Raw genomic sequence first — 27,171 nt, 5'->3', positions numbered from 1 at the left:
ATATATATGTATATATATATATATTATATACACTATATATATATGTATATATAGTGTATATAATATATATATATATACATATATATATATATATATATTATATACACTATATATACATATATATAATATTTTTATTTCTTTCCTATTGAACAATTTACAATTACAATAATTAAACAGCTCTTTAACTCTCCAGTTCTCTTAACTTAAAATGAACAGATTTTTATAGTTAAGGTTCTTTTTAGTGCTTTTTTTCTGTATTTACTTAATTATAATGCTAAATATTTAATATTTGAAAATGGGACAGAATAAAACATTAAATCAATTAATTACATGTAGGCGGGAAAATCATGCAAATCAAATAAAAAAACACTAATTAAAAGTTATAAATCGTAAAAGCGATATTGTATTTAAATGACTTAAAATAAGTTTGAGATATCTGAGTTACAATTAAAATCTGTGCTTTATTTGAATGTTGACACTAGTTTCATGATATTATCAACCATTTGGTCGATTTTGACAGTGTTTGTTTCAGCTAAATTAATATCTAAAAGTTTGTAGAAGTCTTCAACTTCGGAGCTGTTAAATTTGTCAGCTCCAATGGATGTGAGCCCATACTTTAGTAGCTCGAGGTCAACTTGGCCGGATTTACCAACATCAAGTAGGTTGAACATATTTTTAATGGTATCTTTAGTAGGAGTATCTAGCTTGGCTTTTTCTGCAAATGACTTTAAATCCTGTAAAAATAGTATATTAAAGTTTAATAGATATAAATAGTTTCTGAATTATTTGCCCCAAAGGTTGAATGCAAAGTCGTGTCGGGCTGCATAATCTTAAAAATTGGACTTACCTCTGTGGTCAAAGAAGTTTTAGAGTTGGTTTCCATATACTCTTGTACTTTTTCTTCGCTAAATTTTATTAATCAAATATTTTTTAATTCACTGCTTTTCGGAGTAGTACATGCAATAAACTTACTTAACAAAAAAGCCCGCAAGAACGAGAATTCTATGGGAAAGTTTTAAATCAAATTGTTGTTTTTTTTCACAATCAAGAATTTTTGCACAGTTTTCAATCTAATGGTGTAAGATGAGTAATTGAGTTAAATTATAATGAATGGTTATGAAGGAATACTTGGAGTAATTAATACATACTCAAGTATTCAAAAAATTAATTATCGGCTTTTGCTTCTTTCTTTTTCTCCAAATGAAAAGAAGAGCCATGATATTAAAAAAGAAAAAAAAACGTTCAAGTATACCTATTGTAGAAACTTACATCAGCGACTGGCATTTTTTTTATATTTAACTCAAATGGAAATATACTTTGGTATGTCAACTTGACTTAATAAATTATTTCCAACTAATTTTAAAGTTGACCTTCAGTGCTATAGTTAAATTATATTAATTGTAAAACTACCTCACCTCATAGAAAAAATGTATTATTGCAATTTAAACTGCCTGCACGACTATAAATTGATTCGGCTCCAAGCCGAAAATTTATTTTACACGCATCTTCTTTTCAGCTTGTGTTTTAATATAAATGCACACAAATGGCGGCAACTTTTCTTTATCCAAGTTGCTTATTTAATTAAATGTTTTCATTGAATAAAAAATGCTAAATAAGTGGTGGCTAAGTAACATTACGTAACAGAAATTAAATTTGATATATATTCATTCTTTCTATTTCAATTAGGTTTTATATTAGATTTTGGTGGAAACAACAGTAAGTTCAAACTTACTTAACTTTTATGAAGAGGTGTGGTTTTTGGTGATAGGAGGCCTGAATATCTGGACAAAAATTTGAGTAGTAGTATGATTAAATGAGAAATTGAGTTAGTAGAAATAAGTTAGGAATGGATACTACAATAAAGCCCAAACCCAAACAAATTCTAATTTGTTATATTTGAGTCAGAATTAGTATTGAGTTTTCAAAAATTGTCCAAAGAGTAGTTTGTATCATTTTTCTTTGTTAGTATAAACTTTGACTAAGTTCAAAATTTTTCTCATATATTAAATTACATATTGGCAATATGATCTATACAAATTACTATGAAAGAGAGGAAGGAAAAAACAAATCAGAGGAAGTAATAGTAGACCAGCTTCTGTAAAACTTTAAGAACAAAAATTAATTTAATTTTTAACAGCTCTATGACTTGTTAAAGTCAGATAAAATCTCAAAACGCTTCTTTTTATTTTTATAATTTTAATTACAAATATATATTCATTATTAACTGGTTGGCGCCAAGAAAATAGTCACACAATATTGTGAATGCATGCACAGGTGCAAATAGGAGGGGTATTAGGATTGCTAATTTGATATATATATAAATACATTTATATATAAAAATTATATATGCATATATAAACTTTAAGTTACTACAAAAGTTGAGAAAGAGGCCAGAATAAATCATTTGGAGGATGAGTAAGATTAAAAGGCTTTTTTTCTGTGGGTACTCACTGATCAGTTTAAGTGCTATTGTTTTATTTAGTGGAGAAAACCACTATTTGGGAAGAATTAGCCCATATTTGGTAGAAGAAATATTTCAATCAGAGTTGTCTCAAAGAAAATTCGGACTTACTTTGCTTTTAGACGAAAAACAAACTGGAATTATCCTAAAAGGTACTTCATTTGTTCAACTTTCAAAAAAGAAATCCAAAAGTAAAAACAAGCAAGAAAAGAAAAAGCAAAAGGAAGAGAAGAAGCAAAAGAAGAAAGAAGAGAAAGAAAAGAAGAAGGAAGAGAAAAACCAAAAAAAGAAACAAGCTAAGGAAATAAAGAATAATGATAAGAACGATGAAAATGAGATTAAGAATATAGGGAAAAAAAATAAAGTGCCTTCAAAGGAAGTCAGTAAAAAGATAAAGGAACTGAAGAAAAAACTTAAGAAGGAAAGAAAGTCCAACCCCAGCGTGACTCTTATGGAACTATTTAACACCTCCGGAGGCTTTAATAGTACTGGAGCTGCTAGTACTAGTTCTAATACCAGCTCAACTGCGGGAACTGAAGATACTTCTAAATCTGAATCTATTGCTGGCAAAACCAGCTCGGGCAGATCTACTGGAGAACTAACAAAAGAGGAAAAAAAGCAACAAAAGAAACAAGATAAAGAAGATGAAAAGACAGTAACTAAGATGCTAACTTCATCTGGAGTAGAGAAGAAGGAAGCAAAGAAAAGAATTAAAGAACTTAAAAAGGAGCTTAAAAAAAGGAGAAAGACAGGAAATCCTAGAATTACCTTAGTTGATATATATAACGGTTCTAGTGGTAGTAGTACTGGAGGCGGAGCAGCTGGACAAAGTGGAGCAACTGGACAAGGTGGAGCTGCTGGACAACGTAGAGCAGCTGGACAAAGTGGAGCAACTGGAAAACTAACAAAAGAGGAAAAAAAACAGCAAAAGAAACAAGATAAAGAAGATGAAAAGACAGTAACTAAGATGCTAACTTCATCTGGNNGTAGAGAAGAAGGAAGCAAAGAAAAGAATTAAAGAACTTAAAAAGGAGCTTAAAAAAAGGAGGAAGACAGGAAATCCCAGAATTACCTTAGTTGATATATATAACGGTTCTAATGGTAGTAGTACTGGAGAAGGTGGAGTAGCCGGAGAAGGTGGAGTAGCTGGAGAGGGTGGAGTAGCTGGAGAGGGTGGAGTAGCTGGAGAAGGTGGAGCAGCTGGACAAGGCGGCAGTAATTTAGAGTCTAGAATGTCCAATATGGAAACTAAAGTCGAAAAATTAATTAGAAAAAACAAAAAAAGAAAGGAAGAAATTGGGAAACTCAATAAAGTTGTCTCACAAATGGCACGCATCCTTATAAGAATGGCTAGAAGTGGAGGAGCTAGCAGCAGTGGTCAAAGCCCATCTTCAAATATTAATGATGATGATGATGATTAGCTAGAAAGACAATGTTGTTTTTTTATATAATTTTTTAAAAAATCCAACACTAATTTAATTATAATTTATTGCATGCATTTAAAAACTTAGTTCAGGCGGGAAATGTGGAATATTGACTATTTTCAATACCGGTATTAATTTTCATTTAAAAAGTATTTAATATTTTCTGGTCAAGAAAAATATTAAAATGATTTTTAAATCAAAAAACTATTTAATTACCGGTAAACTATTATAGACCTTTTTAGGTATCAAAAATATAATTAGATGAAGGAAAATAATATTAATTTAAGGTTTTGAATTGAAAGTGGTATTTCAAGATTGAAAAAAGTCTCTTGATTAAATTTAATTACTATTCCTGATATAATAAATGTCTTAGATAATTAGATAGGCTCTTTAATTATATTTTGGGAGAAAATACTGGAAAATTGAAATGAAAGAAGTAATTCCTATAAAAACATATTGCATGGCCTTCGGATATGATGGGTCAAATTACCATGGAATGCAAATTCAGATGAAAGATAATAAAAAAGTAGAGGAGTTGAGAACTATAGAAGGGGAAATGGAGGAGTGTTTGGAGGGGCTTGGCATGTTTTTTGTAAGTAATGAACAGAATAATGATCAAGGAGGATTATTAAAGAAGATTAAGTGGTCTAGAGTCGGACGAACTGATAAAGGAGTACATTCAGTTTGCCAGGTGGTATCTTTTAGAGCTAAGATTAGAATAAATGATGAGCTAAAAGGCATTTTAAAGAATAAAAGTGTTAATGAAAGAGTTAAAGAGATTTGTGAAAGACTTAAAGTAGAGAGAGATATTTTAAATAAAAATGGAGTGGATAAAATTCAAAGTATGAATCCTTTATTGGGAGAAGCTTCATCAACTTTAAATAGCAATGTAGATGAATTTTTGGACGAGTTATTGATTTTGGATTATATAGTAAATAGGCTTAATAAGCTTTTGGAGTCTACAAATATCAAGATTTTCAAGATTTTTAGGGTAACTAAGAATTTTGATGCTAGAACAGATTGTTCTAGAAGACAGTACGAATACTTAATGCCTGAATTCCTTTTGAAGCCTGTAAGTATTAACAATGAGGATTTGAAAGAAGAGCTTATTAAGGCAAGCTTATCCAGGTTTGAAAGAGGGTTAAGTGAATTAAAGATTGCAAGTAGAAAAAGAAAGAGGACGTTTACCAACACAAGGTTAAAACAGAACTCTGATGTCAATGAAATTGAAGAGGAGGCAAAGAGAGGAGAGGATGGTGAAGACGATGAAAAAGAAGATAGAATGAGGCTTTTTGAGTTTCATCAAACCAACAGACTCAACAATTATGGGTTTGGAAACGATTACAAATTGGTTAATTACGAAATTGACGATTATTTGGACCCAAAAAGGAGATTCAGCTTATCAGATGAAGATTTAAAAAGATTCCAATTGATTTTGAATGAATATATTGGCACAAATAGCTTTCATAACTTTACATCCAAGTCAAGTTATGAAGATTCTACTTCTTGGAGACATATTGAGGAGATTAAAGTAGTTAAAGTTTATCCAAATGAAATTAAAGGCGACATAAGACTTATTAAGATTGTGATTAAAGGACAGTCATTTTTATTACACCAAATAAGAAAGATGGTAGCTTTGGCTATAGAGATTTTCAGAGGAACAGCTCCAAGTAATGCAATTAAACTTTGCTTTTTACCTGACAAATTTTCCATTCATTTGGCTCCAAGCCAAGGACTGCTTCTAGATAGGGTCTTTTACAACTCCTACAATACAAAGAGAAGTATTTCCACAGATCAGACTGACTTTGCAATTCAATTTCTCTCATTTCATATTAAAGATTGCGACTTTGTTAAAGAAATGGAGTCTTTTAAAGTTAACTCAATCTACTCTAAAATCTCATCAACTATTTCTGAACCAAATGATAACAAGTAAGTTTACTTCAGTGTTTCTAACGGCAATCTCTTTTTTTTTTTTTTAAAGAAAAAAAACTTATTTAAGTATTCATCATCAAGAATTACGTGTTTTTTGCATGCATGCATGCAAAAACGTTACTTAAATAAATTTGAAAAAAAGGAAATTGTTGAACGAAATTTGACTTGTTTGAAATTGACCCTCACTTTTTTCTTTCTTTCTTACCTCCCTATTTAGATGGATTGAATGGATTGAGTCAATTAGTAGACACCCATTTATGGTTGATAATTTAATATACGATACAAGTTATAAAAAAAACCAATTGGAAAATAAAATCAATTAATTAAATTATAACTTTTTAACATATCATATTTACAGAACTTAGCATTTTTCTACGTAAAATAATACTTAATTGATAAAAATATAAATTAGTCCCGTCAATATTTCTTATTACTTGAGCTATTACAACCAAATTTTCTTCATTTTTCTTCCCTTCTATTTGGTGTGCATTAAGATTCTCCTGATTTATTATATAACCTATAACCTCCACTTTACTACCTTTTTCTATGTTTCGAATCCTTGACTTTTTCAAGTTCCTAAAAACAATTTAAGATAAAGTTAGATAATTGGTCTAGTAGTCCTCTTTGCTCTAAAAAAGTCTTTTTCTATGAAAATTGTACATGATTTCAGTAAAGTAATGCTTAAAATATGAAAAAATTATAATTTACGTGTAAATGCGCCAACATGGTCATATTCTTAGTTTTTTTATCCCTATTAAACATTTTAACTGTGATAACTCCCTCTTTTTTCAATAATCGTAAACTATGCATTTACTTTCCTTCCACAAAATCATGTATTTCATCAATCCAAATCCATACCTCAAACTCACTCTTAAGCTTCTGGACTCGTAAAATATCGCGAGCTCCTGCTCAATTAAGTCCACGAATTTCACAATTCCAGCAACTCTAATCTTCTTTTTTTCCAACCTTAAATCATGCACCTCCTGCAATAACACCATCTCTGCCAACTCATCCTCGATTAAGTTACCCATGCCATCCTCCAAACTACTGCCTTCACTATCATAGACATTGTAATCTCCTTTGCCCAACATAACTCCTCTTTACTCAGTTTCTTCCTTTCATAATTCCCCACGAGTGCCGCCATATGCCGTGGTGGGCGGGCAGAGTTTCCCGCCGGTCTTGCATCATTAAAGTGTGCATAATATTAGACATGTAAACGGCAATACATGGAAAATAAGAGAAAGTATAGATATAAGCATCTCAGATATAATAGAAGCTTAGTGTTAAAGAGGAGAAAAGGAGAAGGTACAAGAATACAGTATAAAGATAGTGTAAAGAAATTGTTGTTTCCTGACTAGATTTGTTGCATTTGTGTAAGCCAAGGCAATAAATAGATTAAGAGAAATAGTATTTGTAAAAGTTTAAAGAAAAAAGTAATTATATATCAAAGCTTTCTTTTTTATTAGACTTTATTCAAGGAAACTAAGACCAAAGTTGACATCTTGATTTTATTAAAAATGGATAGCACGGAAGTTAGAGAATTGAGAGATGTTTTTGATTTACTTGATGGTAAATCGGGGTTAGATGTTGGATTCCTTAGAGCTGCAGCTACATGTATGGATATTCCACTAGACAACACTGTCATTGGAAGACTCAACTCACTAACTCAGGAATGCGGAGGTAAACTTGATTTTGCAGGATTTGTAAGTCTTGTGAACAGTGGAAATGAAATAAAAAAATTCACTGTTGAAGATGCCGTCAATATCTTTAGTTGCCTTGACCTCAAGAAGACTGGAACAATAGATCTTGAAGATCTTTCAGCATGTGCTTCCAGACTTGGGCTCACTATGAGCGAGGAGGAATTAAAAACTATGTTAACTAACTTAGATGGCGATGGAGATAATGCTATTTCTCCCGATGATCTTCTATCAGCACTCCATCGTTACTCTGAAAGATGTTAAATCCTGTGAGTTGAGTTTTACCATAATATCTTACAAAAACTATTGCATTTTAAAGGAATAATTATCATCCAAGAACCCTTAGAAAGTTGTTTAGCTTCTCTTTCCTGATAAAATAAGGAAAGATGATGAATAATTATATAATTATTTGAATCTCAAAATGGCCTATTAGCATCAAAAGTACATCCATTTACATTAGAGGAGGAATCTATGTTAGCTTTGTAGAAGTTCTTGGATAAGACTCTTAATACTCCATGTAATGATATTCATCGAAATAAATAGTTCCCTGTATGATTTATGCATTCTTTGAATAACTTCTCATGTTATCTTTCAATTTAACAAACTAACCCTAAACATTACAAATTGATTTGAGAAAAATGATAGGAAGACAGAAATATTTTGTGTACTTTCCATAGAATGGAAGATTCTTCATTTTACTAGCTCCCGCTATTATCGGATCTTATAGGCTTAATTGGAGTCTTAAGTCTTGGGGTGGCAAAATCTCTGGCTGATCTTTCAAAACTATCTCCGGTTCCTTCCAATTCAAATAATATTTCATCAATTTCGTGATAATCGCTCCTACCAACTTCTGCCTTGTTTGTGGTTTCAGATGAAGTAGCTCCTTCCATTTCTCTAAGAACCCCTTCATTCTTATAAACTTTAGTATTACTCTTTGAATTAATGTTTCTTTTCTGTCCAGCTTCTTCTGATTTTTTTCTGTTATTTGGTGGAGTGAAAATAGAGGAAGTTCTTTCATCTATAGTCTCTAACGCCTTTTTAATGCCACTGCTTCCCCCCAGTCCGGCTTCTTCATTTAAATCACGATAGTATAAAGAGCTCACAATCTTCTGGTAGTCCTTTGAGCTCGCTGCCTCTCCGCCCCTCTTTTGACTTCTTATTTCAAAGGTTTCAGTAGTGTATCTCGGCTCATGATTCACGCTCTCCATTGTCCAAGTCTGAGATCTTCTTGGCTGAACAGACATGGAATACTTCCTATTCATGGAATTGGCATCAAATGTGGCTTCTGATCTCTTTCTATGCTTGGCAGAGCTCATCAATTGTGCACCGAAATACGAACTCCGTGACGCAGAAACTGAAGAAATAGTTGGCTGGATGCTCCCGAGAGAATAATGAATCCCACTCAGAGAGGCTGAATTGCTATGTCCTATTGTATTATATAAGCCCTGATAAGACTTAGCGTAATTCTTGATCATCCCAGCATTCAAATTGTGATCAAGACTGTAAAAATTCGATTCGTTGATGGATATTTGTCTTTTTAATGATGCAATCACGCTTTGATTTACTTCAATCTGCTTCTCAGCTTCAATTAAAATCTTCCTTAATCTCTCATTCTCCTCTATAAGCTGTTCCTGACGATTGTTTGAATCATCCAATGACTGTTCATAGTCCTTGATCTTCTCCTCAAGGCTACTATTCCTGCTTTCAACTTGCTGAAAGCTCCTTTTCAAATTGCTAAAACTGGTCATCTGCTGCTTATATTTACTGTCTACATTTCCCAAAGATGTCTGAAGGCTTGAAATAATTTGATTTCCCTTCTCAATCTCCTTACATGCGTCGTCCAATGCGGTATCTAACTCACTAATTTCTTTTTTCTTTTTCTCCAACTCGTCTTTCAGAGTCTTATTGGTTTCTACAGAACTGTTGTATTCCACCTTTAAGTCGTTCAACTCTTGTTCCTGTTCACTCTTTATCTTGGACAATATGTCGTATGAGCTCTGAATTGCCTCCAGCTTAGCTTTAAGCCCATTGTTCGTCTCTTTGTCATCCTTAATATACTTTTCCAAGCTCGATTTTGACTTACTAAGCTCATTAAACAAACTTCCCAGCTCTTCAAGCTGCTGTTGCAAATCTTTAATTCTGTCTTCACTAGACAACCTTTCCTGGTTCCAATGCTCTAACTCTCTATTGTGAGTATCCTCGTAAATCATCTTTAGTTGATTGTAGTCATTCTCGTATCTTTCAGAAATCCTCTTAATCTCAGCTTGGAACCTTTCCGATATATCACGCTCATTCTGAGCTGAGAGATAACTTGTCTTTGAAAGTTTCTCGTTGAGTAATCCCACTTCTTTCCTTAATGAATCAACCTCAGTTTCGTAACTAGTAATTATCTTCTGTTGTCTATTTGACAAGTCAAAGTAATTATTCAAATGTCTTAATATATAGTCCCTGAAGAAAGCTTCATTAGCCATCTCAAATGGAAGTGATAAATGAACAATTTCCTTGTAGTGGTTTAATTCGACAAAGTGTAATGTACACGAATCAACCCGACTTAGTATCCCAGAATTGAAAGTGGTTCCTGAAGATAACCCTAAATATGATTGTTCTATCCCTCCTTCTGAAATATTCATGTTCAGAACAATCTTCAGTGAATTCAAACAATCACCTCCCGTTGGAGAAAAGCTGGTTGGTAAATTACCAGAACCGTATCTATTTATGCCAGGAAATACTGTCTCCTTTTCTATATTTGCACTGCTATTGCTCACTCTTCCATCAATATAGTTTTCAGAAAACCTAGTTCCCTTGGATCTATTCAATAAATCAACCAACATCACTGGAAATTCCTGAAAATCGACCAAAAGACGCTGTTCTGATTTTAAGTGAATAAAGTCATTTCCATCACTAATGTCACTATTCAACAAGAAGGAAAAGTCATTCGGCTTAGTCATCTCTATATGCACTCTGTTATGACTTTTTAATAAGTTGCTTGAATTTGAATAATGCCTTCTTTTAACTATTCTGAAGTTAAAAAGCTGCATAATTGTATTCGAACTCTCCAAAATCCCTCCTCTACTATATACAGAATAACACCCAAAACTACTACCTGCGTTATTACATAATCCTTCCTCTCCCAACTTTCCAAAGTGAGAAGCTTGCGGACGGACTGGTAAAGTTTCATTATTCATAATATTGCTATTAAGTCTTACATTATTTTCCAGACGGTCAAAATCACGAGAATTTGGGGTGGATGGGGCGGTGCTAGTACAGGTTGAAGAGACTGAATTGTACTTTATATATATTGGTACATCCTTTACGTGTACTACGTTGTCAACTTCATCATCATTCAAAAACTTATTGTACCCCGTTTTGCTCTTCCATCCTTGAAACGATCCAAAATTGTTCTCCATCTTTAAATTATCGTTGGTTTTTAATCCCATTTCTTCATGGAAATTCGCTGAATTATACATATCCAACTTAAATCAGCATTGATTCTAAAAAAACTCAGAACTTCTCTTTATCTCACACAATCAGCAGTTATTCCTTTGTTACTTGAAACCTCTGTTACAGAGAATCAATATATAAATACTCTTACAATTTTCTTTCTTATATCAACCAGTTAAATCCAATCCAATCCTTTCTTCAGGTTAATTATTTATTAAAAATTTCCATATAAAAAGTAATAAGAAAATATAATTTCGTGATTTTCATCCACAGTATTTTAGCTTATAAACTTTAATTACACAAAATTAATTTGAAGAATCCACTAACTGAAATCAAGCCTCACATCTATCCTCCTCTTCCTTACTCTTTAATCACTTAATTCTTTGTTATTAATTCCTACCTTCCACCTTTTTTAAAAACTTTTTATTTTTTTTTCTTTTACAATATTTAAATTAATTAACTCACTTTTTTTTTGCTCTAACTAGTACCGCGTAATTGCCTATGTGGGGAAACATGCAAAAGTTTTTTTATTGATGTTTGAAAATTCATGTGGATGCATGCAATACCGGTATATAAGTGATTATACGTGTACAAAAGTTAGATGTAAAAAATGACGTAATAAGTAATTTATTGATTTTTTAAAGAAAAATTTTAAGAAATTATTTCCGGTATAAAAATATTTAAAACTATAATAATTAAATGCTATGAATATACAATAAAGAGGTTATCATTAATACAAAAGAAAACGAATAATAAGGCTCAAATATTTTCACTCGAATTATTGTCATTAATTTGTTTTGAAGAATCCAATTCAGATTGAATCTTCTTTTGAATACTTTCTTCAGCTTTAATCGCTGCAGCTCGCCTTGGCCTAATAATATTACCAGCATTATTATTAACTTCGTAGCTTCTCATCTGAGAGCCAGGTAACAAAGCTGAAGATGAATCATTGTTACATAGTGGGTTTTCAGCTGCTTCACTCTTTTCTTGAGATTTATGTCTCTTCAAGCTCGGTGAATAAGATGCTGCTACTTCAGTGCCAACAATGTAATTATTAGAGCTGCTTAAATGGTTCAAATTATCAGAGCTACTAACATTTGAATTACCGAAAGCTATCATGCCATTATCTACATAGCTATCAAAAACTCCGGAATCTCCACTAGCAACTATATCGTCGTCTTCATTCTCAAAATCTTCATTATCCTCAGTCAATAACTCATCCTCCCATTCTTGTGGATTTGGCATTAAGTTTGGAGAAGTCCATTGTAAAGTTCTCACGTGGGCTGCGACTGATTTTGCCAGTGGTGAAAGACTTAAAGCTTTTGTATTATATCCTCCTTCCAAAACCGAAACAATTCTGCCATTACAACAAAGATTTGCAATACTTATCAGTTGCTGAGTAAACCAAGCATAATCTCCCTCAGTACACGAAGTAAATCCTTTCCCCACAATATCTATAACATGGCCATCAAATCCTGCTGAAATGAAAATAATATCAGGCCTAAATTGGAGAAGTTTTGGTAACAAGAATCTCTTAATTTTGTTTCTGAATATCTTTGAAGTGGTTTTTTCTGCAAGCCCAATATTGATAATATTGGGCCTAGAAATACATTGATCTGGCCCTGTACCTGGATAAAATGTACCATCATATGCATGAACACTTGAGAAAAATATATTCTCTGCATCAAGTTCATCTCTCCAAATCTTATAATAAGATATATCCTGCTCCAAATTTAAGTTAATGCCAGGAACTGGATTAAACAATGTTTTTAACCTTCTACTTCCTGGAGATACATTTCGAACAATCTGTTCAGTACCATTTCCATGATGCACATCAAAATCTATAATGGCAATCTTTGAAATACCTAAACTGGAGTACATGTATCTACAATAAGCTGCTCCTATTGCAACGTTATTCAATAAACAAAATCCTTGTGATCCCGATGGAATTCCTTCATCACTACCCACTGTTTGCGCAGCTCCCCATGTTCCAAGATGATGCCCAGGAGGCCTTATAGCACAAAATGCATTTCGATTTTCCCCTCTACAGACACAATCAACAGCATTAATAACTGAGCCGCTTGCATGTAAAGCTGCTTTCCAAGAACCCGGAGTTAATTGAGTATCGTCATCTATAGATCCAGTAGTAAATGGTCTTTGATCCCAGATTAACCGGCTCTCCTCAACCTTATGTTGCAGTAAACGAACATATGCCCAGTCATGAACTCTAAGAATATCTGATAATATTGCAGGTTTACATGACTCAGTCCATTGGAGTAAAGAAAACTCATTACTTCTTAAAATTCCAACATTAGGTTTAACCAATACCTCCATACGTGTTGGATTCTCTGGAATCTTATTAACTAATTTAGAACGTCTGACTGGCATATCCATTGGCTCTGGAAGAGAAATATGGTCAATACAACAGCCATGTGTGAATATTCTAGTTGAAGCTAGTCCCATTGAAGGGCCATCAACAATATAGCTTTCATGCCCTACTCCTTCTCTTTGATTGGATTCATCATTAGTGGCAATTTCAACAGCTAAAGAAAATACTCTTTCAAATTCAGATCCTAATCCTAGCTTTTGTGCATGAAAAGAAAGCAAATCATATTCGCTCTCAGAAATTGGATGTTGCTGATATTCAGAATCCGTTAGCAGTGTATGAAGGCATCTCCAGGCAGATTTATCTATACAACACTTTATTAAGTTCGCTGTACAAGTTGATTCTTTCAATGGATCAGCACCTCCGCTTGAAAGTATTACCGAAAGTGTATCAGGATCTCTACTTGATATGGCATGATGAACTGGTTCATCATTATTCAAGTCTGAAATATTTGCCAATGCGCCATATTCTAGTAATAGAGAAACAATTTTTGAATCACCAAAACTGCAAGCTAAATGTAGTGCAGTGACTCCGAGCTGGTCAGTGGCGTTAATATCCAGCCATGATACACTTTGAGAAGTACTACGGCTTGATGTAAAAGGTAAAAGAAGATATAGGCAATTTAAACAGTCATCATATCTTTCCGGGAAGATTGCTTTACAAAGTACCAGATGAGAAATTGGAATGCCAGCATATGGAATAGACAAATCAATTGGAATTATACTACTATTTTGGTACCCGTCATTATGTGATAAAGAATCACCAACAACACAAGTATTCTCAATCTCGCTATTCAGTTTTAAATCTTCAGATTGACAACTTAAGAGAATCTCCAGCATATCAGGATAAGCATTTAAAAGTGCAATATGTAGAGCAGTGCATCCTGATGAGTCCCTATCGTTGATAATACACCTCATAGGGCTGAAAATATACTCCTTGAGAGTTTTTGAGTCACGAGAATGAATCAGCTTCTGGAAAAGTCCAGGTTTTGGATTAAAACTATCCAGCAATTGATACTTAATCAATTGATCCAAATTTGGCCTAGTGCCAAAATCTTCACTTTGATTTGTTGATTTTTGGTCAGAAATTACCTCAAAATTTAACTCACTACTACTATTTCGGTCTTTACTATCATCATTATTAAACTTATCAGCGTTAATTGTGAAAATATCAATATTTTGAGAGTTATTCTGGGAGTGGTCCAGATTTAAATCATTATCTACTGGTGTATTTTGAAGAGAAATTTCATTTTGTTTAATATTCAATTGGTGGTGTTCAATTAGACTATTTTCCGGGCTCATATTTCCTTAATTCGAATATATACTTATATATATATGTATATATATATAAATATATATATACATATATATATTTATATATTTATATATACAAATATATATAAGAAATGAAAAGAAGTCCAAGAATTGTTATCACAAAAAATGAGATCAAAGATTGGCCATAAATTTGGATTAATCTTTGATCTTGAAATATCAAGATTTTTAAAACTTTAATTAATATTCTATTTGAATCTGACCCAGCTAACAATTTAAAAAAATACTTTAATTACCAGCCAAACAACCAATTAATTTATGTGGGAATTCAAAATTTTTATCTTATTTCAGATTATTTATTCAATTAAAAAAAAAATGATTAATGATCAAATTTCTCCTCATTATATTTTAATAATCTCGGCTATTTATTCTAATAATCACAATTAATCAAATACATTTTCGATAATTATTGTCTAGTCATTACATATTCCAATGTTAATTATTTGACATTGTGCCAATACTATTAAATTAAATATTTAATTATGTCGGGAGACAAGACGTGGCCGCCGGTATTATTTATTTAAAATGGGCTTTAAGGAAATATAAATTGACAATTACGCGGTAAAGTTTGGGGAAAATGGTTATATGATTTTTTGGTATATAATTAAACAGACAAGACAAAAGGCATGTAATAATATGTTGTAACTAGGAAAAAAAAAGAAAAGAAACTGAACAATAAATTACAAAGTATAATAAAGAAAAACTGATAGCATCAGCTGATTCAATCATTCTTGGCTCAGCTGTAGTGTATGAGTAATAAACTTAGTAGTTGGAATTTCGTTATTTTATTAGGGCTAAACTTTGTTAATATTAGATAAGAAACCCAATGAAAAGCGTGGAGAACTTGGCACAGGAGTTGCACTCCTATAATAACAAGGATGAAGTAAAATATAAATACAAGATTGGTGATTTAGTTTACTCTTTATGGAAAGGCCAGCTTTGGAAAGCAGTGATTTTGGATACCTCATTGAAAATACACCCAAATGGGTGGCACCCTATTTACTATGTGGGATATGTGAAAAATCACAAGAATGGAAGTAAGAACTACTACTTCAATAAAATCTATAATGAGTGGAAGTCAGAGGCTCTTATTTTCGAAATAGATGGGAATACAAGGAAAAAGAGTTTTGAAACGCAGAAAATGCTTCGAAATGCTTTAAAAGAGCAAAATCAAGCAATTGTTGAAGAAATACTTGGAGAGCTTAATTCCCAACAAGAGATTAAAATCTCAATATTAAACTTTAACAAAATAGAAGTTGAGTGGTTTGACTTTTCTGAGATGATATACAGCGTCTTGATCCACGATAAAAACCAAATAAACCACGGAAAATTGGTTATACTACCCAAAAATCCAAGCATTGAGGACATCTTTGTCGAGTACATTACCTACCAAAGCAATCTAGAAAAGAAAAAGAAACAAATTTCCCCTGAAATTGAAATTCAAAAGGCGATTCTTAGTATGTTGACAAAGATCTTCAACAAAGCTCTCAAAAAGAGACTAATCTACCCATCAGAAATGAATCAGGTGAGCTACTTTGAGAAGAAAACTACAAAAAGCACACAATTTTCTGAAATATTTGGAATTGAGCACTTTCTTAGACTACTTATAATATTGCCGAGACTTATTGGAGATAATATTTCATTCGGCGATTATAGCTTTAGCCTAGATCCTGATGAAGAGAATGATCACCCGGACTATTTAATTATCAAAGCCATTAAATTGGAGCTGGTCAAAACCGTAAACTCCTTTATCGATTATTTTAATAACAACTTTTCAAAGTTCTCTATCGGAAATTACAAGCCATTTTCTATCTAGCAAACAGTTTCCAGTTCTCACCAAGCTGATAATGTCAATCTTTTTCAGTTGGGAATCCAAAACTTATATTTTCAAACCTTATATCGTGATTAATACCGATACCCTAAAATGTATCGTCTCATGATCTCTGTTTCCCGCCCAATGGTCTATGGTAAAAAAAAGTGAATAAGATTAGAATTTTCTTCCTGGTTAAGTTTATTTTGAGTAAAGGGATATTGAATTGTCTTAAAAGGTTTTGAACGCACAAATGGAAAGGAATTGTTAATTGAAGCTACTTGAAAAAATATCAGAAATGAGTTACAATGAAGTGATTTTTGACTCAGGAGTAACTGAGCAGACAATTGATATAGAAGGAGAGACTCTATATATTCAAGTTCTTGGAGCAGGATGCGAGGTAGGTCGTTCATGTGTAGTAGTATCTTTTAAGGGCCGTTCAGTAATGTTTGATTGTGGAATACATCCAGCATTTTCAGGAATTGGGTCTCTTCCGGTGTTTGATGCAATAGATGTAAGTACAATCGATCTTTGTTTGATTACTCACTTTCACTTGGATCATTCCGGAGCAACCCCTTACTTTGTTAGTTTGACAGATTTTAATGGTAAAGTGTTTATGACAGAGCCTACTAAGGCTATTTGTAAATTAGTTTGGCAAGATTATGCAAGAGTTAACAAATTCTCTGCTGGAAGTATCGAGTCAGAAGAGGCACCGCTATCAAGCATTAACTTATATACTGAAAAAGATATTGAAAAGGCTATTAATATGACAGAAATTATAGATTTCAGACAACAAGTAGAGCTGGACGGAATCAGATTCTCGTGTTATGGAGCAGGGCATGTATTGGGAGCCTGCATGTTCCTGGTGGAGATTGGAGGAGTTCGAATTCTTTATACTGGTGATTATAGCAGAGAAGATGATCGTCATGTTCCAAGAGCAGAAATACCTCCGGTTGACGTACACGTTTTGATTTGTGAATCTACTTATGGTACAAGAATACATGAGCCACGCATTGATAGAGAAAAAAGGTTTCTTGGTGGAGTTCAGTCAATAATCACAAGAAAAGGAAAATGCCTGCTCCCAGTATTTGCTATTGGTAGAGCTCAAGAGCTTCTTTTAATTTTAGAAGAACATTGGGCAAGAACTCCGTCAATCCAAAATGTTCCAATCATATACGCATCCCCTATGTCAATCAAATGTATGAGAGTCTTTGAGACATATATCAACCAGTGTGGAGATTCTGTTAGAAGACAAGCGGATTTGGGAATTAATCCTTTTCAATTTAATCATATTAAAACCGTCAACTCACTTAATGAAATTAAAGATATCATTTATAATCCAGGCCCTTGTGTAGTAATGGCAGCTCCAGGTATGCTTCAGAATGGCACATCCCGTGATATCTTTGAAATCTGGGCTCCAGATAAAAGGAATGGAATCATATTGACAGGTTATGCCGTTAGAGGAACACCGGCTTACGAACTTCGTAAAGAACCTGAAATGATTCAACTTGGAGAGAAAATTATTCCAATGAGAGCTAAATTTGACCAGATATCGTTCTCAGCCCACTCTGATTTTGCCCAGACTCAAGAGTTCATAAACAGTCTAAAAGTCCCAAATGTTATTCTTGTTCATGGAGAGAGAGGAGAATGTAAGAAGCTTAAAGATAAACTGAAAGAGTTATCTCCATCTTTGGCTGTTTTTGCCCCAGAAATCCTTCAAAAAGTAGGATTAACTTTCCCTACACAACAAGCAATACATGCAATTGGAAGTATTACTCATGAAATTAAGAATTTGTCAGAAAAAGAAGAAAACAAGAAGTTATTGCTTGTTAAAGGAGAAAAGGATAACCAGACTGATGTGAATGACAATAGTATTAAAAAGATGAGAAAAGAAAGCTCACAGATTGATGTTGAGGAGACTTTATTGATTATGCGTCCCTTTGAGCCAGCACTCTTAATGAAACCACAAGATGTATCAGAAATTATAGATGTGAAGAAATCCTGTATAAAGCAAACAATGAGAATACCATTACCAGAGAATTGTATAATGGATCTCAAAAAATTGGAGAAAGAAATTGAGAAATCTTTTGATGACGTTGTGTTAAATAATGAGATGATTTATCTATATGAAAGTAGTATTGTAATATATATAATAAAAGAAATTGGGAAAGACGGACAGAATCTTGGTGATAATGAGTTAATAATCCAATGGAATTCTTCACAATTATGTGATTTGGTAGTAGATACTCTTTCATTTATTATTCTGGACTTTATTGCTTTTCTATCAGAAAATAAACAATATGGAAATAACCAAGTAAACATTGAAATATATAATACTTTAAGATCGTGTATAGAAAATAACTATGGATCATGTACAGATGGCATTCATCCCCAAATAGAGGACCAAATTAGAGACAAGAATATTGAGATTGACAAACTCAGTAAAAAAAACAGCTTTCCAAACTTTTACTTTTCAGTGAAGGATACCAGAAATCATACTAGAGATATCATAGTTAATATATTTTATAAAGAACGAATAATCTTAACATCGCCTAATGATAATAAAGAGGTTAAAGAAAAGATTTATAACTTAATACAGAATATTGAAGATTCTACCTTACCAATTCAGCTACTATAATTCACAAAGTTTGCTGAAATTGGCTTATATTGATATGTTTCATTAATCTAATCGTCACTATCGAAGCTAGACTTATTGTTAAATAATTTAGAGTTATTTTGTTTATATGATCTCCAACCTTGAGCTCTTTCTTCAAACTTTTCGTTCCATTTTTGTCTTTGAAGGCACTTTTCTTTTTCTTCCTGCAATTTTTGTCTATATAACTCTTGTTCGAATCTATGATTTGCCAAGAGACACTTTTCACTGTACTCCTTTCTTTCCTGTATATCATTTAAGAGTTTTTCGCTCATTTCTATAACCTGTTTGTTAAACTCCCTTTTGAAGTCTTCTTGGCCTTGTTGATCTTTTTTAAAAAGCTTATTTTTCTTGTTTTCTTTCTTAACTAGTTCCTCAGCACGTTTCCAGACCTGCTTGTATTTGATACGATTCTCAGCCTTTTGAAGCTCCTCATAAGCTTTATTAAGTATGTCAAACGCCTCTCTAGCCTTTTCGTGACTTGTTTTGTCAGGGTGGATCAATAATGAAAGTTTTCTATACTTTTTACCAATTATGGCATCATCAGAATCCACTGGAATACCCATTACCTCATATGCATTGGCAAACACACGCGAAGTTAAACGCAGAATTTCTTCCTCTGAAGTTCCTATAGTCACTTCATCATTCCCATATGAGCTACTAATGGCCTCCTTTATTTTTCCTTCAATCAAGAACTTTGATATTTTGGCCCTTTTTGAATAATTATTCTTGGCAATACTCTTTCCTAGTTGCTTACTTTCAGAATTGGATTCATTAACCTCTTTCATAAATAAGTCAAAAAGGTCATCGTTTTGAGAATTTTTTTTCTCTTGATCTCTAGAATTCTTCTCAGAACTTTTTTCAATAAACTCGACCGTTTCATTTCCACCACTTTCGCTCCTCTCCATCTTCACTTATTTCCTGTCTTGTAGCACGCCCCCAAAATGTAATAACTCAACTCCATTATTTTATAGACGAAAATTTAGTGCTTTCTATTACCCCTAATTTCTTTTTTTCCTTCGAACTTAATTTTTTTTTCTCTTATATTATGACGTACTTACCGGTATTTTGATTTTCAACCTCTATTTGGGCGGGCAAAACATGCACATGCATTAATAAAAGTATGTGGACAAAAGGAAAATAAATAATAGTAATACCGGTATATATCCAAATGCAATGTAGAGTTATTGAGTGACTATTATTTAATTTAAAAAAAATTAAACGATTCAGACTTGTGGGCTAATTAGTAATTATGAGTGGTAAGATAAATACATTGGAAAATCTATAAATATTATTAAAATTCAAAACTAGAGAGCGAGAATAAGGACAGAGCAGGAAATGAAGAATTGAACAGAATTAGGAAGAATGTGAGCAAGGTTAAAATAAGTGTTAATCAATAAGAGCAATGGAGCAAACAGGGAAGAAAAAAAGAAGAGAACGCTGAAAAGAAGAAAGCTACGTGTTAAATAAGGGTTACAATCACTATAGATGCAACATTATTATATGATACCTCTACAAAATTTACTCTTCCTGAGCAGCCAACTGAGCAACAAGTTCGATCTTCTTCTGTACTCTCTCCTTTCTCTGTTGGTTAGTTAGCTTAACATGTCTAACGTATTGGGACTTCTCGGTCTTAATAGTGTTCCCAACGCGAGTCTTGGCTACCTTTCTTGCTGGCTTCTTCTGACGAGATGGATCAGCATGGATTGCCTTGACAGCATTCTTGTACATATCGGCAAGCTTGTCAGCAGTGATACCAGCCTTAATGTACTGAGAAAAGTGAGTCTTGTACTTCTCAGGATCATCTTCCTGCATTTCAGACATGTAGTTGGAAATGTGCTTTCCAAGGATACGATCCTTGAGTACTTCCGCATCAAATGAGTCCTCAGCACCATTCTCACCCTTGGTGAATCCTGGGAATCTGTTTGGGGAATGTGGTATATAAATCCCACCATCAGTAGCACCCTTCATGGCAGCAAAGACCCTGTTTCCACTTGTTGTTCTAGTGAGACCAACATCCAAAATGCACTTGAATGGTCTCCTGTCCTCAGCCTCTTCCTCTACATGGTAGTCATCTCCAGTAATCTCACCAACTCCAGTGAAGATTTTATCCATATCGAGTTGTTTCAATACACGTCTGGCACATAAAAGACCAGTGCAATATGCTGCTGAAAAGTTTGCTAAGCCAACTGGGACACCATATCTTGGTAATTCCGTGGAATCAGCTGAACAAATTACTCTGTCTCCCTCAATTGTAGCATAAATAATTTGGCAGATTACTCTAGTATTGGTCAATCTTACAACAAAACGGTACTTTGGTGAGTTGTACTTTGTTTTGTCCTGAGAAATCATAGCACGGCGAGCTTGATAATCAGTCTTACCTTCACGTCGTCTACGTGGTTTAACCTGGAAACGGCTAAAGTATGCTTTATTCTTCAAAACCTTAACAAAAGCCATATTTTTAATATAAGATACCAATAAAAATGCCTAATGCTTTTTGCCTTAAAAACCAAAATAAAGATCTTTTTGTTTTCACCAGCCTTTGCTTTTTTTTAATTATTTGTGGAAACTATATTATTATTCATTACCCTTGCTATAGTCTAATTTAATTTTTAACTATTATTTATTGATTATTAATAGTATTATTAAGTAATTAATTGGTTTGCCGCCAATTCTTTATATTTTAATTGGTAATTAATGATATATAGTATTTAATTATATTAGCTAAACTTATTAATAATACAAAATTTATTTAAGTCAAATTAATTAAAATTTATATTCAAATATTTAAAACAAACTTTTGTCTCAAAAGTATTATACTTGTAATCAGTTAATTCATATTTTTTTTCTAATTGAGACATGTATAATATAAATGAGAGACGAGACGACATTTTTTTGCCGGTATATAATAAAGGTAAGGTCAAATTTATTCTATTTTATTACCAATATAAAAAAAATACCTTTGTATATATAGGTTTAAATTCAAAAATTAATAGTAATTGAATAATTAAAATCAATTACAAATTGATTAAATGTCTCATATTATTTTTATATAGTAACATAGTCATTTTAAGTATTTGGCGTCTCTTTTATATATAAATTATATACAAAATAATATACTTTGGACTAAGTAAATTAAATAGGCGGTGTAATAATCTGAATATTAATTGTAAAAGGTTATTAAATTAAGGTTGAAAAAAAGAAAAGAAAAAAGTTGCTCTTTTTTTATAAGTTAAAAATAGCTTTATTGGAGAGTATTTTTTTTATATCTTCATAAGACTTATTAACTGGAAAGGTATCAGGAATTTTACAAGATTTAGGAGAAGTAAGAATTAGTAAAGATGGTAGCATCGAATAAATCAGGACAAAACAAGAAGAACACAAGTACTCAAAAGGTTCGTCACCCTTTAATTGAAAAGACTTCAAGAAACTTCAGGCTTGGAGGTGATATCCGTCCAAAGACTGATTTGACTCGTTATGTACGTTATCCACGTTACATTTTATTACAACGTCAGAAGAGTACTTTAATGAGACGTCTAAAGGTTCCACCAACTTTGAACCAATTTACCTGCACTTTGGATAAGAACCAATCATCCCAATTACTCCGTTTGATGGGCAAATACAAGCCAGAGACCCGTGCCGAGAAGAAGGCCAGACTCCAGGAGGAAGCAAAAAAGGCAGCAGCTGGAGAAACTGTTGAGAGCAAAAAGCCATTATTCCTTAAGTATGGTGTAAATCATGTAACAGACCTCATTGAGATGAAGAAGGCCAAACTTGTAGTAATTGCTTCTGATGTTGACCCAATTGAAATTGTCTGCTTCCTTCCAGCTTTATGCAGAAGAAAGGATGTTGCTTTTTGTATTATTGGAGGAAAGGCCAGACTCGGAAAGTTGATCGGTAAGAAGACGGCTGCAGTTGTAGCTATTGAGGGAGTCAGGAAGGAAGATCAGGCAGAATTCGACTTACTCTGTAACAACTTTAGAGCTCAGTATAACGATAATGTTGAATTGAGAAGAAAGTGGGGAGGTGGAATCATGGGTGTCAAGGCACAGCATGTTATCAGAAGAAGAGAGAAAATTCTTGCTATGGAGCAGGCAAAGAAGGTTGGTCTTGTTGCCTAATTTAATTTGTGCTGAAATTTTATAATAAAACAAATAATTTTGACAAAGTTGAATGATAAAAAAAATGAGGACGGAGGGCTGTCAATGTATTTTTCTGATTTGTTCTTAACGAAGACATCGATCAAAATCTCCACTTGGAATCTACGTGATAGCATTATGTATCATTTGGAACTTTTGAAATAATATAATTGTCATTGTTATTATTATTATTATTCACTTTAATTATTATTTTTCTATCCCTAGTTTATTTTCTATTCTTGTTGTGAATGCAGCTTTAAATTTTGCATGTATTTTCCATTAATGTTTCGTTATGGTACCGGGTGCTGGGCGCCAAGCACGCCACTGTCCATATTATTTTTGCCGCCATACGTGTGGCGGGTTCTTGCATGTAAATGGTTCCCACAGATAAATTGGAGAAATACATTTATTTGCATAGAAACGTGAATTTAGCGATATTAATTATTTTTGGAGTAATTTAGAAAGAAAGAAATGCACATTTAGGCGTGTGTGGATGAGAATACTTGACTAGAATTCAACAAAGAGGTTTGAAAAAAAAGTTCAAAGATGAGTATCAATGAAGAGGATCCAAATTCCCAAGTTGGGAAAGCATTAGGGAATGAGAATGAGGAGAAAAGCACGCTTTTAGCGAGAATTAAAGAGCTGGAGGCAGAAAATAAGCAATTGAAGGAGGGAAATAGAGATGATGCTATGATGAATGACTTCAAAAAGTTGATGGATGATATGGACGGTGCCATAAATTACAGTATGCAGGTGGTGCAAGTTAAGGATGAAAAAATAAAGAAGATAAATGAGAAGATTTTGGAAAATAATACAAAATGGAAAGGGTATGTAAAACTGTTAGTGGATCAGATTTGTAAGAAAAATATATTAATAGATAATATGAAGGAAGAAATGGACAAATTCTTTGAAAAGACAAAGAAGCAGGAAATTGCAAATAGAGAGAATAATAGTAAGCTAGCTTCATATGAGGAATTAATTCAGATAGATCAGCAGCTTTTGAAGCAGTCAAAGCAGATAGAAGCTGAATTAAATAATAGAATACGGAAATTAGAGGAAGATAACAAAAAGTATTTAGCAGCAATAAAAACAATTTCGGAAAGTACCCAAAAGAAGATGGCGAATTACACTAGTAAAATAGATAATCAGCAATCAGTAATTCGCCGCTTGGCTTCGATTGTGGATAACTTTAGAGGAAGATTCTTGTACAATAATATAGGAAGACAAAATGGAATACTGAATCAAATTAATAAAAAAAGTAGCTTTAATGACAATTCCAATAAAGAAATTATGAATCCTCTGGAATATGAATTTGGAATTATTTGGAGTAGTTCTCAGGAAAAGTTAATTCAAAGAAAATGCGAACTTTTGGAGTTGTCTTTAAACTTAAAAGGTGAAGAAAGGGAAATAAATCGTAACTATTTAAATGACTTGCTATCAAACAAGAGTGTTTCAGTTTTAGATGCATTTTCTGCTTATTCTGACTATATTAGCCGAATTTTAGGCTTATATGACCTGTTCTCCAAGTCCAACATATTTTTGCAATATTTTCAATATAAAGCTCTAAGGTATCTACAGATTTATGATATACCAAATATGACAAATAGAGGAGAAATGGCAGGAATCATACAATGGGTCTGTAACCTTACAATTGAAATAGGTTTTTTAATTTTAGATTTAGGTTCAGTAATAATGAGTACGAGAGATTTTTCCAGAAGTAGGCTATCAACACTAGAAGTACTAAATAAAGACGAATTTGGCATACAAAACTCCCAAATTGCAGGGCTCCCATCTCTTTCTGAAATAAAAACAATTTTGAAATGGATTGACAATATATCCCAGGATGCTTTGAATGATAATTTAAATCAAAATATTACCTATGAAGAAATTAAAGAATTCAAAAATCTTCTACATGCAAAAAATGTGCATGCATGTCCACATGAAAATATTGACAGTAAAAACGCCGGCATAGAACTATTACCAGTATGTTGTGTGGACGCAATAATGAATATTAATATCTCACTATCTATTTTGTTGAGATTAAATATAAAATCGATACAAGAAAAAAACTTGGATGAAATATATAAAAAGTCATTAGAAATTTCGGAAAAGTTTTACTCGAAATGTGGAAATTTGTGTTTAAATGGGATTCATTATCCAATTGATTATAGGCTGTATTTATGGAATGGATTATATTGGATTAGGATACTAGGCCAAAGTAAAAGTGAAGCATTTAAAGTATCTTTTGAGGAAATGATAATAAAACAAAATGAAATTTACGAAACAATACATAATCCAGGTGAAAATCAAGGAGTTAATATGGCAGAATGTGTGGATAAGTTATTTAAATCTATTCAAGATATTGATACAAATTTGGATGACTTGTTGAATCCTATTCGCATGGAATTGGAGATGGAAAATTCCAAAATTAGTTTAGGTATGGATTCTCTTCCTGAGATAATTATTTCAAGCAAGTTACAAAAATTAATATTGAATATGGATGATCAAATTGAATTGGATGGAGATGTGAGAAATGAAAATGGAACTACTTCAATTATAGATCAAAATAAAGAAAGGAGAGCGGTTACAGAGGAAGAGTCACTAGAAGCTGGTAGGTTAGATTCAGAAGACATGGTTTCAGGATCCGCTGGAACAGTAGAGAATGTGGATTCAAAGTTAATCAATACAGCTAATTCTGACAGTCCAAAGAAAACAAGATATGAAAATTCAACCAAACTGCTGAATGAAAAGATTCAGTCTTTAAGGAAGGAGTTGACAGAAAAAGAGGTAGCGTATTCATCATTTGAAGTAATGCAGGGAGAATATAAGAAACTTCAGGATCATAAACAACTACTGATGCATAGAATAGAAGAACAAGAATTTGAGATGAGAATAAGTCAAGAACGTCTGAAGAAATATGAGGATACTGTGAAGCAAATGAAAATTTATTCTGATAATCTGAAGCGTGATCTGGAGAATTTGCACAATATTCCAAAGATTAAAGCATATAGTGAGTTGGACGTATTGGAACCAGTGTATTTAAGACGACTAATCAGGTTAATGAGTAATAAGTTATATGAATTAGAAATGAATAGGTGGAACGAAAAAATAGCAAAGGAAGATCCAAACAGAATATTGAAGTCGAACTATTCCCAAAAGATGATATTGGGTCGAGTTCGTTCAAAAAATTCATTGGATAAAATTGCAGAAAGAATTTTGGAAAGGGAGAGGAGGAGAGAAGAGAGGGAAAAAGAAAAAGTGAAGGATGAAACAAAGAGAGAGAGTACAGAAGGGGGAGGCGAAAGTGAGAATATGGGCTCTGACTTCAATTCACGAGCTGAAAGTCATCATCATAAAGTAAGTGAAAAGTTTTTATGCAGTTATTTTGACGAGCGTGAGGATGAGGAGAATGTTTATACAGATATATTGGCTTTAGTTGAAGAGTTTAAAGAGTTAAAAAGGCAGATTATGTTTCACAGATGCTCGATACCAATCATGACTAATAAAGGATCTGGTGGAACTTCATCATTCGAAAAGGAGTGGGAAGAATATGCAGAAAAAGAGTCAAAGTTGAAGTATAAATTACATATAATGAAAACCTCTTTGCAAGGATTGATATCCGGAACAGGGAAAGCAATGAAGGAAAATAGTTTTAACAACTCAGTGGAAACTAATGTAAGCAAAAAGATTGGAAAGATATTACTTAAGGTTCCATCTGTTGGACAAGACTCTGTATTAAGGATGATTAATAGCCAGAGCAATACAATGAAAGTTAATATTTGTGAATGGAACGAAATTGTTCAGAATCTGGTAAAGATTACAACATGAAATTGGGGATTGAAGACAAGTGATTATTACTTTTAATTGTTAAATAAATAAATACCTATATCAATTCTG

The 27,171-nt window shown here is 32.8% G+C and overlaps 13 protein-coding genes across 13 annotated transcripts; 7 read left to right on the top strand and 6 right to left on the bottom strand.

Annotated features, from left to right (window-relative positions):
- Positions 1–477: 477 nt before the first annotated feature.
- Positions 478–883, bottom strand: ELE39_000062 (uncharacterized protein; the record flags this gene model as incomplete). Its single annotated transcript, XM_067344832.1, has 2 exons — positions 478–734; positions 848–883. Coding segments are annotated over 2 exons (293 nt in total), but the record flags the coding sequence as incomplete, so codon positions are not given.
- A 1,528-nt stretch (positions 884–2,411) lies between these two features.
- ELE39_000061 (signal peptide containing protein) lies at positions 2,412–3,882 on the top strand (the record flags this gene model as incomplete). Its single annotated transcript, XM_067344831.1, has 2 exons — positions 2,412–3,419; positions 3,454–3,882. The coding sequence occupies 2 exons, from the start codon at positions 2,412–2,414 to the stop codon at positions 3,880–3,882; spliced, it is 1,437 nt and encodes a 478-aa protein (XP_067200849.1).
- Positions 3,883–4,312: 430 nt separating this feature from the next.
- ELE39_000060 (Pus1p-like type II pseudousynthas) lies at positions 4,313–5,818 on the top strand (the record flags this gene model as incomplete). The annotated part of the gene is made up of 1 exon (XM_067344830.1): positions 4,313–5,818. One exon carries the CDS (start codon positions 4,313–4,315, stop codon positions 5,816–5,818), a length of 1,506 nt encoding a protein of 501 aa, XP_067200848.1.
- Positions 5,819–6,605: 787 nt separating this feature from the next.
- On the bottom strand, positions 6,606–6,908 carry ELE39_000059 (uncharacterized protein; the record flags this gene model as incomplete). The annotated part of the gene is made up of 1 exon (XM_067344828.1): positions 6,606–6,908. The coding sequence occupies one exon, from the start codon at positions 6,906–6,908 to the stop codon at positions 6,606–6,608; it is 303 nt and encodes a 100-aa protein (XP_067200847.1).
- Positions 6,909–7,334: 426 nt separating this feature from the next.
- On the top strand, positions 7,335–7,778 carry ELE39_000058 (caltractin; the record flags this gene model as incomplete). The annotated part of the gene is made up of 1 exon (XM_067344827.1): positions 7,335–7,778. The coding sequence occupies one exon, from the start codon at positions 7,335–7,337 to the stop codon at positions 7,776–7,778; it is 444 nt and encodes a 147-aa protein (XP_067200846.1).
- Positions 7,779–8,212: 434 nt separating this feature from the next.
- Positions 8,213–10,981, bottom strand: ELE39_000057 (putative large low complexity coiled coil; the record flags this gene model as incomplete). The annotated part of the gene is made up of 1 exon (XM_067344826.1): positions 8,213–10,981. One exon carries the CDS (start codon positions 10,979–10,981, stop codon positions 8,213–8,215), a length of 2,769 nt encoding a protein of 922 aa, XP_067200845.1.
- Positions 10,982–11,714: 733 nt separating this feature from the next.
- On the bottom strand, positions 11,715–14,642 carry ELE39_000055 (histone deacetylase; the record flags this gene model as incomplete). Its single annotated transcript, XM_067344824.1, has 1 exon — positions 11,715–14,642. One exon carries the CDS (start codon positions 14,640–14,642, stop codon positions 11,715–11,717), a length of 2,928 nt encoding a protein of 975 aa, XP_067200843.1.
- Positions 14,643–15,498: 856 nt separating this feature from the next.
- Positions 15,499–16,488, top strand: ELE39_000054 (MRG Alp3 like i with a chromodomain and an MRG domain; the record flags this gene model as incomplete). Its single annotated transcript, XM_067344823.1, has 1 exon — positions 15,499–16,488. The coding sequence occupies one exon, from the start codon at positions 15,499–15,501 to the stop codon at positions 16,486–16,488; it is 990 nt and encodes a 329-aa protein (XP_067200842.1).
- Positions 16,489–16,780: 292 nt separating this feature from the next.
- ELE39_000053 (cleavage and polyadenylation specifity factor) lies at positions 16,781–19,120 on the top strand (the record flags this gene model as incomplete). The annotated part of the gene is made up of 1 exon (XM_067344822.1): positions 16,781–19,120. One exon carries the CDS (start codon positions 16,781–16,783, stop codon positions 19,118–19,120), a length of 2,340 nt encoding a protein of 779 aa, XP_067200841.1.
- Positions 19,121–19,167: 47 nt separating this feature from the next.
- On the bottom strand, positions 19,168–20,043 carry ELE39_000052 (uncharacterized protein; the record flags this gene model as incomplete). The annotated part of the gene is made up of 1 exon (XM_067344821.1): positions 19,168–20,043. One exon carries the CDS (start codon positions 20,041–20,043, stop codon positions 19,168–19,170), a length of 876 nt encoding a protein of 291 aa, XP_067200840.1.
- Positions 20,044–20,656: 613 nt separating this feature from the next.
- Positions 20,657–21,592, bottom strand: ELE39_000051 (60S ribosomal L5; the record flags this gene model as incomplete). The annotated part of the gene is made up of 1 exon (XM_067344820.1): positions 20,657–21,592. One exon carries the CDS (start codon positions 21,590–21,592, stop codon positions 20,657–20,659), a length of 936 nt encoding a protein of 311 aa, XP_067200839.1.
- An 884-nt stretch (positions 21,593–22,476) lies between these two features.
- ELE39_000050 (60S ribosomal L7a) lies at positions 22,477–23,256 on the top strand (the record flags this gene model as incomplete). Its single annotated transcript, XM_067344819.1, has 1 exon — positions 22,477–23,256. The coding sequence occupies one exon, from the start codon at positions 22,477–22,479 to the stop codon at positions 23,254–23,256; it is 780 nt and encodes a 259-aa protein (XP_067200838.1).
- A 564-nt stretch (positions 23,257–23,820) lies between these two features.
- On the top strand, positions 23,821–27,102 carry ELE39_000049 (Low complexity coiled coil; the record flags this gene model as incomplete). Its single annotated transcript, XM_067344817.1, has 1 exon — positions 23,821–27,102. The coding sequence occupies one exon, from the start codon at positions 23,821–23,823 to the stop codon at positions 27,100–27,102; it is 3,282 nt and encodes a 1,093-aa protein (XP_067200837.1).
- Between the last annotated feature and the right edge of the window lie 69 nt (positions 27,103–27,171).

This window comes from Cryptosporidium sp. chipmunk genotype I (genome assembly GCF_004936735.1).
Source record: "Cryptosporidium sp. chipmunk genotype I strain 37763 chromosome Unknown contig_1, whole genome shotgun sequence".
Taxonomy (NCBI): Eukaryota; Apicomplexa; class Conoidasida; order Eucoccidiorida; family Cryptosporidiidae; genus Cryptosporidium; species Cryptosporidium sp. chipmunk genotype I.
Note: the sequence above shows the minus strand (reverse complement) of the source record. Positions and strands in the feature narration are given on the sequence as shown.